Here is a 9,342-nt window from a genome sequence, read left to right as displayed (position 1 = left end):
TAAGAAATCTTAGTAATAATATTTTAATTTTCATGTTAAAATTATATTAATTAAATTATAATATATATATATATATATATATATATATGTATGTATGTATATATATTTTTTTTTTAAAAGAGAGAAACATCATCTAGATCAATTTTTATTTTTAAATTGTTTACATAGGTTTAGATAGAAAAAAACTAATCTTCTATTTTTTTTATTAAGAAAATCGGGAAGGAGAAATATTGTCCAAACTAATTTTTTATTCAATAAATTACTATAATTTTTTTTTCAAATTATCCAAAAACATTATTTAAATTATTAATTAAATAAAATAATAATAAGATGGAAGTGCATATAAGTGAGATGATAAGTATGTTTTAGGATTTTTTTTTTCTTTTTAAATTTATATAGAATAAAAAAAATCTAATTCTTAAAAAGTGAATTATAAAGTCATATAATATTTATTTATAACTTACGTTTATTTTTAATGTAATTAAAAATTTTGGAAATGAACAAGAAGAAATAATAATAATCATAACAAGGGCAGGTCGAGATGGTGTCTTGTCCTGGTCGTAAAACCAATCGGTTCCATTTAGAGTTGTCCAATGGGTAAGACCCCCCATTTTGGCTTGTGGCACGACGTGCCAAAAGGTCGGGTCAGGCTGACATGACCTAATTACTATAGCGGGTTGGGCAGACAACCTAAAAGGGTATGTTGTGCAAGGAGCAGGTTGTGTCGGGCCTAAGGAGACAACCCGTAATGCTATCATGTTGGCCTATTGTGCCATCCTAACTTATCACCCCGTCGTATCGGCCCATTGTGTCAGCCCACTTGACTCGTTCAAATATTACTTTTTACTTTTTATTTTTTTTTTCTTTTATTACATGTCAAATGCCTTTAATACCCCTATTAACAATTATATAAGGATTAGTTTGAAGAGTGAAAAGGTGAATCAATAACTATTTTTTATATTTCATGTCAAATGTCTAGTTTAAAGGATAAATAAGTACATTACTTATTATTAGTATTAACAGTAAATAATACTTTCAACAACTATATAATGATTAATTTTAAGGGTAAATAAGTAATGATTCATCGATAATTTTCTATAATACCACTCTCAACAACTATACGATGGTTATTTGGTTTGCATGAGCATGTGGCCTGACACGACTTTTAAGTGGGCCTTGCAGGCTGGGCACATTGGCCCATAATGGCCCTCCGGAATGGCCCATTGCACACCTTGGGTTCCAGCCCTAACTGGTTTGTGCCATCAACCACCGTGGATTTGGGTCAAACTAATAGACAAAACACACAACTTAGAACATCCAAGTAAATTATAGAAATATTTGGTTAAAGAGATGAAATAATCCCCAAAATCGAAAATCTAACATTTCTCATGTTTTTTCTGAAAAAGTAATTCATTTTTGACATAAATGTCATTTTCTATTTCAAGTATTTATATGTAGGTTTTAAAAGAAATGGTTATTTTTACAAGAAAATAATGAGGATATTTTTGTCCGAATGATGACAAAAAAGGGGAAGGTTAAATTTCAAAAATTGGGTTATGAGAGCCCTTTTAATCAAATAACCCTAAATTATATTAGTACTGCCTACTGTTAATGTCACCTGCTGTTTCTCCCTTTCCCACCAAAGCTCTCATCAATGGCGATTCCGAGAATCCCTCTTATGTTGTCGATGATGGTGATGCTGCTGGTCTTCGCAGAGTCGGGCGACAATAACCGTGTGTTCTCGCCCTGCGCCGACACCACTGTCCAGAAATCCGACGGCTTCACCTTTGGAATCGCGTTCGCGTCACGGGATAAGTTCTCCTACAACAACACTTTGCTCTCTCCCTGCGACCGCAGACTCGCTCTCTCCTCGCAAAACTCTCAGATCGCGGCCTTCAGGCCGAAGGTCGATGAGATCTCCCTCCTCTCCATTAACACCACCTCCAGTTTCTTCCCGGTGAGTTCTCCGTGGTTTTGGTTTGTTCGTCTGGTTCTAGTTTTTTTTATTTATTTATTTTTTATTTTTTGCTGGTTTGTTTATGAGAAAGGCGGAGGAACCGAAAAGAGATGAGGTTTGATGGTTCTAGGTGTTACGCTGTTTTGAAGCGTTCGCCTAAACTGAGTTTAATAAGGAGTTCTGGTTTTTTATTTTATTTGATTTTATTTTTTGCATACAGGTAGTGCAAATTTTCGAATTTAATTCCGTTTCTTTAAGGCATTTTTCTCAGCAACGAAAGTATTAGGGTTTTCGTTCCATTTGCAGATTTTATGGTTCGCAGCTGTAAGTTAGGTTTTTGAAGTGTGATCTTAAGCTTGGCTGGAGCCGTTTGATTCTTGCTCTGGATGGTGTTTTTGAATCAATATCATAGGTGAGAGATTTTTGACGGTTTTTTAGATTACTAACGAGAGTGTTTATTAGACGCCCAAAAGAGGGCGATCTTTAGTACATTTGTGGTACGCATAGAGCCATCAAACTAATGCAGATAAAAGAAGGGGAAAATGTTGAAAAGAAAACCAAAGTGGAAATAACCTGCAACACCTTCTGCCCACCCCCACTCTTTCTACAAATTCAGAAAGAAATGCCTTTATGTCTGGAGTGAGTCCAAATGCCACAATTACCGAGATTTAAGGAACACACATTATAGGTTAAACTTTGAAAGCTCTGTGCCATAAAAATTCTCTTCATTTTTTTCCTCCCAAATCCAACAAAAGAACAAGAAGCAGATTTGATTTCTGAAGATTTTATATATTTATTTGTTTGTTTTATCCTACAAAACTACCTCTCTAATGGCTTACTAAGCTGTTGATTGGGATAGGATCCACGAAACTCCAAACTTCTTGATTAAGGTTTATATGTGTGTTGCTTATATGGATGTATGTATGTATGGATGGATGAGAGATGTAGAATTGATCAAAGAAATAAGAATTGAAAGGAATTTGAGATGACAGAAGTGAAAAAGTCTTAGTTTGAGAATTACATTGTTTGGATTAGTAGCTTCAGTTTCAATGTAGATGTGGGGTAATAAGGTGGTACAGTCTGCAGATAGTGGTTATGAGAGTGGCTGGTGAGTACAACAGCAATGCTGATGGTGACAGAGTTAGGGTGGTTTATGGTGGCCGAGATGTTGGCTGTGATGTCAACAATGACAGTGTGATGGTGTGATTTTGGCTGGGGTGGACCGGTGGTAGATCACTACCTATTCAATGGTGGCAGTGGCAACTGTGTTGATGCATTTATAGTGATAGCAGAGAGCTTTCTCTCTCTCAAGCATGGAGCTTTGATGATTTGGGAATAACACATTCTGAATGTTTTGAAATTCTTAAATCTAAATTTAAGTGTTCCACATGATTTTTAGATCCCCCCTTAAAATATCCCTAGCAAGGCAATTAAGAAAGGAAATTTTCTAGTTCCTTTTCATCTCATAGTCTCTCCTCCACCAAATACATCGTTGATGGGATTATTAAGGATTGAAATTTACTCCTAGGCCATATATTTGGACATTCTGCAAAAGTCGAATGGCCTTATCAAATTTCATTTGGAGTGTTCCATTTGGTTGGGGTTTGATGGTTCCCTTTCATTTCTCTTCTATGCTCTATTGAGAAGTATCCTTAATTTCTTTCATCATCTTATGCTTATTATTACAATTAATTCTTTGTGGATACATTATATTATAGTTTGATGCTTTGTTTTGCATAAAGGGAAAGCCATTAATGCTTTGTAGTTTTGCAAACTTGGTATGTCACGTGAGGATTCTAATGGTAAGCAAAATTTTTTAATCTTTTATATGCCATTTTATTATATGGGAGGAGTTTAGGTTAAGGACCTTGACTACAATTGGGAATGGGCTTAGGACTAAGTTTTGCATGGATGGTGGAAGATCATTGAAAATAGTGTTTCCTTCTCTATGTGGCTTCATTAATCCCAAAAATGAAAGAATGATGGTTTTATGGATTGTGGGGGTGGGGTCGGTGGCTAAGGACATTTGAGTCCTTGTTTTTAAAGGTTTTTTAGGATTAGTTATTAGAGGTGATGGGTTGTTATTCAATTTGTGAAGCTTCAAGAAGAGGGGATAGATAGGTTAGTTTGAAGGGGTATTCCAGTGGAGTCTTATTATAATTTTTTTTTTCCTGATAGGAAAAATGAGAAAATATAACAAAAGTACTTGAAAATGACAGACCAATGTACACAAGGTGTATACAAAGTGCAAATTAGGCAAACAAAAAGAAAAAGAGCTAACAAAAAGCTACTGCTCTCCTTGCTTGGAGCTCAACCAATTTGTAGAACCTATCATCTCCCTTGAGGTCTCATCTATGTACACTCCAAACCAATCCACAAAGATTTGCATGAAGGAGGATTTGATTGCTTGTTCCAATTGTTCCACATCTTTGAAACTCCCCAATTTCTTTTCATCCATAGTGTCTAAGAAAGGCAAAAATTGGCGGCACTCCACGCTTTTTTCCACTTTTCCCCCACAAAAGAGCCATGTCATCTTAGAAAAGTTTCTCTTACAAAGTCGTCCAACACCTAGGTCATATCAAATACAAAAAAATTCGGCTACCACAAGATTCTCACTATCGAACAATGAAGGAGTATATGATCAATTAACTGTTTTTCCTTTTTACACATGTAGCATTTAGTCACTATACTCCAACCCCTCCTTAGCCGTTCAAGCGTTAACACTCTTCCCTAGATTGATTCCAATTGAAGAAACCCACTTTCATTGGTACTCATGAATTTCAAAACAATGCTAGTGGGAGAAGACTCACTACTTCTCTAGGCTAAGGAAGCATAAAAGGATTTAATAGTAAACTTGCCATTCTTAGATTTGTTCCACCCTTATTTGTCTTCCTCATCCCTCCTGATTAAGCATGATTGCAGTCTCCAAAGACGGCCTCTAGTACTTCTATTTTTTCTAATCATGGAACTATCTATGAAAACAAGGATTCCATTGAGTGCCCTCCCTAACCTGCTTACCTAAGCATCTTCTGTGACAATAATAGAAAATAATTGTAGATTGGACTCTTCCTAATAATTTTTACTTCATTTATTTTTCTAGAATTTTATTCTTTTTCCATTACCCATATAGAAGTGAGTTCTGGTTTTTACTCTTTTGCCATTACCCACATAGAAGCAAGTTCTGGTTTTAAAGGTCTTCCATTTGAACTCGATACTCTTCGAAACACCACTCCATAGCTATTCTTGACATCCCTGTTCCAAACTTTCATGTTATGACTTGCTACTAAAGGATCTCCCTTTCAATAGCCAATCTCCAGTATCATTTTCCAATCAAAGCTTAAGGGTTTGCAGATTCCTAATGCCAAGATCTCCCCTCTGCTTGTCTAAATAAATAGTGGATTAGTTAACCAGATGAAGCTTTTTTCCTAAGCATTCTATTGCTTCACATGAAATCCTTTTGAATTCATTCTAGTCTCTTGCTTGCCTTTTAGGGAGTAGCAAAAGGAGACATGAAATAAATAGTTGGATTTCATAACGTGTTCTTGATCAAGGTAAATAAATAGGTAGATTTGATGACGTGCTCTTGAACAAGGTAAGTCTTCCTTCTTTTGAAAGGTATTGCCGCTTCTATAATGTAAATTTCCTTTGAAATTTCTTCTCTTATCGCTTCCCACACCCTCTCTAATTTGTGGGGATGTCTTAAAGGGAGGCCCAAATATATGGTGGTTAGCTTCCTAACCTTTCAATCCAACACCAAAGCAAGCCTCCACATTAGCCGCTTCCCTTAATGGAATCAACTCATTGTTCTCTATGTTTATTTTTAAGTTGGATATTACCTCAAACCACATGAAGGTCCAACCTAGATGCTCTAACTGCTTTTGATCAACGCCACAAAAAACAAAGGTATCGTCGGTGAACAACAAATGGGATATCTATATACCCCCTCCTCCCCTACTTTGTGGCCCGTGAGGAAGTCTTGTTCTCTAGCTCTCAACACAATCCGACTAAGAGTCTCCATTGCTAAAATGAAAAAGTAAGGGGAGAGTAGGTCTCCTTGCCTCAAATGCTTGAGCTTTCAAAAAACCTGATTGGGGCCCCATTTACTAGAATGATGAATTTTGTTGTAGATATACATCATTTGATCCACCTTATTGACTTTTGACCAAAGCCTATGTTTGGCCGTAAAAAGTCTTAATATAGCTTTTGGAATGGATAAATCTATTTATGGATAATCAATCTTTGTCCATGATAGACTTTGTTTATTGGTTGCGTTGGATGTAAGGCGAGCGAGGTAGTTTTTTGTTTTCTTTGCTTTTGCTTTCTCTTCCTTTTTTTTTTTTTTTTTTTTTTTTTTTTTTTTTTTTTTGCCTTTTGGTGCTTGTGTATGTCATGTGTATTTGTTTTGTGCCTTTTCCAAGGCTTTATTAATACATTCCCTTATTTTGCCAATATATAAAAAAAATTCTTTTGTTCATTGTAAAGTTAATTTTTTCCTTTTAAAGGAGGTTTTTGTTTTTTTTTGTTTTTGGTTTTGTTTGTCATTTACTTATTTTTGGGTTGGGGAAGCTACATAGAAGAAGGTTTTAACTATAGACCAATTAATGAAAAAGGGGTGATCCTTGGCAAATCAATGTATTTTTTTGTGAAATGTGTGAGGAGTCAAATAACCATATTCTCATTCATCTTTTTAAAGCCTGGTAGTTGTGGGATTTGTTATGATTTAGTGGATTCTTCTAGGGGTAGTGAAGGATTTTTGTTGAGTTGGCTTGTGAGTCTTCAAGAAGTAGTGGATGGGGTTGTGGAGGTTGGCTCTTTTATGTTTATTTGGTGCTTATAGACAGAGTATAAAATGAAAAACAAAAATTTTTATTTATATTTATTTATTTATTTATTTTTACATATTTATTTGTTATTTCTTTGATAAGAATGTTAAATACATATATGACTTCTAATGAAAAAAATGCTGGTGTATATATTGATGGCAAGAAAGATCAGAAAAGCATTAAAAAAATTATTTAATTCCGATTAAGGAGATATTAAAAATATTAACTCAATTGGAATATAGATATTAGAAAAATGTGATTGTACATAACAAGCATGGAATTTCTATATCAGGGAATTACTTTTGAGATTGGGTAAATAGTGTTCCTATCCTGTTTTGAACTTAGAATGACAATACTACATTAAAGTCCTAAATAGAAGTCTAATTTAACCAATCTTGTTACCATGGAAAGTTTGAGTGCCTCAAAAATTCATGCTTGCATTCCCAATGCTTTAACTGTATTTTGATGAGGCCACTGGGTAATTTGAGTTCAAAGGAAGAGCTTAATAGTGTAAAAAATATTGGTTGTTCATCGGTCTAGTCTTCTCAGCTCTCATAATTTATACCTTCGATGGTGTCTGATATAAGTTATGGGAAAAAAAAGAGTTGCAGGACAAATAAGCATACATGCAAAAATATATATGCATTATGTAAAATCCATCGATATAATTAGACTACTAGATGATGCATGGTATAGATGTGAAGGTGGGGTTTTTCAATAGTTGAGAGGGGTTTTCTCATTGCTTGGAAGGTGGTTGCTTCTTGCTGGTGACTCCCTTTATGAAGGTGAGGAAATTGCTTCACTTCAGAAGCATGGATTGATGACTTCTTGCCATAATTAAGCATCATTGTCTGTTAATCTTGTTGCACTGTTTTACCGGTCTCCTGGTTCATTTATATTTTCATCCTCTTACTATAGTTCTACACAGAGGAAAAAGATTTATGGATAAAGGCTTTTTAACTATTACAGATAGAAAAGAAAAAAATTAATCCAACTAGTAATTCACAGCTTCACTGGTTGTTGTAACTAACTGTAGTAATTGCTTAGAAATATCTAGGAGTGTTTGTACACTAGGGTAAACAGGAATAATAGCCTTTTTAGATTGTAGCATTTGGTACAAACGGGTTCTTACAGGCCTGGAATATGTCGTCAATAGCCTAAAACAGTCACTTGGAAACATTAATTATTTTCACATAATTAACTATTTGTATTGGTAAGCACTTACATATTTCTGTGTTTGTTGCAAACATGGAGTCCTATAGAGTTTCCTACCTTAGGGGAAGAGAATTGGCAGGGTTATTTGTTTCCCTTTATATCTCATCCTTCTCTCCCACGTATAAGACTTAAAGAAAACAAAAAAAAGGCCAGACAAAATGTGGCTGCCTGGCATGTGGGGATTGAAATGGAGTGCAATGGTAGGTGCCTGATTGTTAATTTGGTTTACGTTTAACATGTCTTCTCTCCTGGAAAGTAGTCAAGATAACATTATACCACTTATGATATAACTTCTAATCTTCTGTAGTCTTCTTGTCTTCCCAGAGTAATTATGGTGGATATATGGTTGCGTTTGCGGGTCGAAAATATGCTGCAAGGTCCTCGCTCGCTTTTGTTTCCAACTCTACATACACTGTAACCAGCTTCACTCTTGTAAGGAGATAAACCACAAATCTAGCTGCCCGTTCTTTTAATCCCAATGTCATCCCCATATCTTTGAGAAGCTGTGATTTTTTTTTCTATGCAGGTACTAGAATTCAAAAAGGGTAGGCTGCAGAACTTGTATTGGAAAAGGGATGGCTGCTCAGCATGTTCCGGAGACAATAAATTTGTTTGCCTTAACAATCAGGACTGTGCAATCAAAACAGGTGACTGTAAAGGGCAAGGGCAAGGGGGCTCTGTAGATTGTAGTCTTGGGATACAGTTGGCATTCTCAGGGACAGATAAGCACTATACAGTTCTCAATTCTTGGTATGAAGTAAAAAACCTTCGTCAGTACTCCCTCTATGGCCTTTATGCAAATCTCGCCGATTCCCTCACGAGCCAGTATAACAAGATCTTCTAACCCCTTCACGTGCTTTGTAAATTTTTTTCCTACCAGATATGTTGTAATGTGCCTCTATTTTTTTTTTTCTCTTCTTTTCCTGATTTCTGTTTGGCATTTGATCTCTCTTTCTGTATGTCGACACCTGAGGGTTAAAGTTGAGTTATAGTGTGATTGTGAAACACGATTTTATTCCCATTCTGATACGAAACTTCCAGTATTTTGGCAAATTGTTTGGGAGCTGTCTCTCGAAGCCTTGTTGACTGGTACACTCCAGGCCTAATTAAACTCATGTTTTTGTGCTAGATTAATTTGCCAACTTTTCCGAAGCCTTACTTTAGCTAAGGCGGTTGCTGTGTTGTCTGCAATCGTTGGTGATGATGATTGAGACTTAAGAGATTTTTATGTGGCTCTTCTTGATGATTGAGACTTGAGATGATGATGATGTTAGGGAAATATATTAGGCATATCCCAGAGCATGTTTTTCCCAGGCAATCAATCCAGAAGTGGTCATGTCGCGTAGT

The 9,342-nt window shown here is 35.5% G+C and overlaps 1 protein-coding gene across 1 annotated transcript; it reads left to right on the top strand.

The window, feature by feature from the left end:
- The first annotated feature begins 1,621 nt into the window (after nt 1-1,621).
- On the top strand, nt 1,622-9,123 carry LOC117919754. Its single transcript, XM_034837001.1, has 3 exons — nt 1,622-1,957; nt 8,320-8,427; nt 8,522-9,123. The coding sequence occupies exons 1-3, from the start codon at nt 1,655-1,657 to the stop codon at nt 8,837-8,839; spliced, it is 729 nt and encodes a 242-aa protein (XP_034692892.1). The 5' UTR covers nt 1,622-1,654; the 3' UTR covers nt 8,840-9,123.
- Nucleotides 9,124-9,342: the final 219 nt, after the last annotated feature.

The sequence above is a fragment of the Vitis riparia genome, chromosome 8 (genome assembly GCF_004353265.1).
Source record: "Vitis riparia cultivar Riparia Gloire de Montpellier isolate 1030 chromosome 8, EGFV_Vit.rip_1.0, whole genome shotgun sequence".
Lineage (NCBI taxonomy): Eukaryota > Viridiplantae > Streptophyta > Magnoliopsida > Vitales > Vitaceae > Vitis > Vitis riparia.
This window is presented reverse-complemented; position numbering and strand designations above follow the sequence as displayed.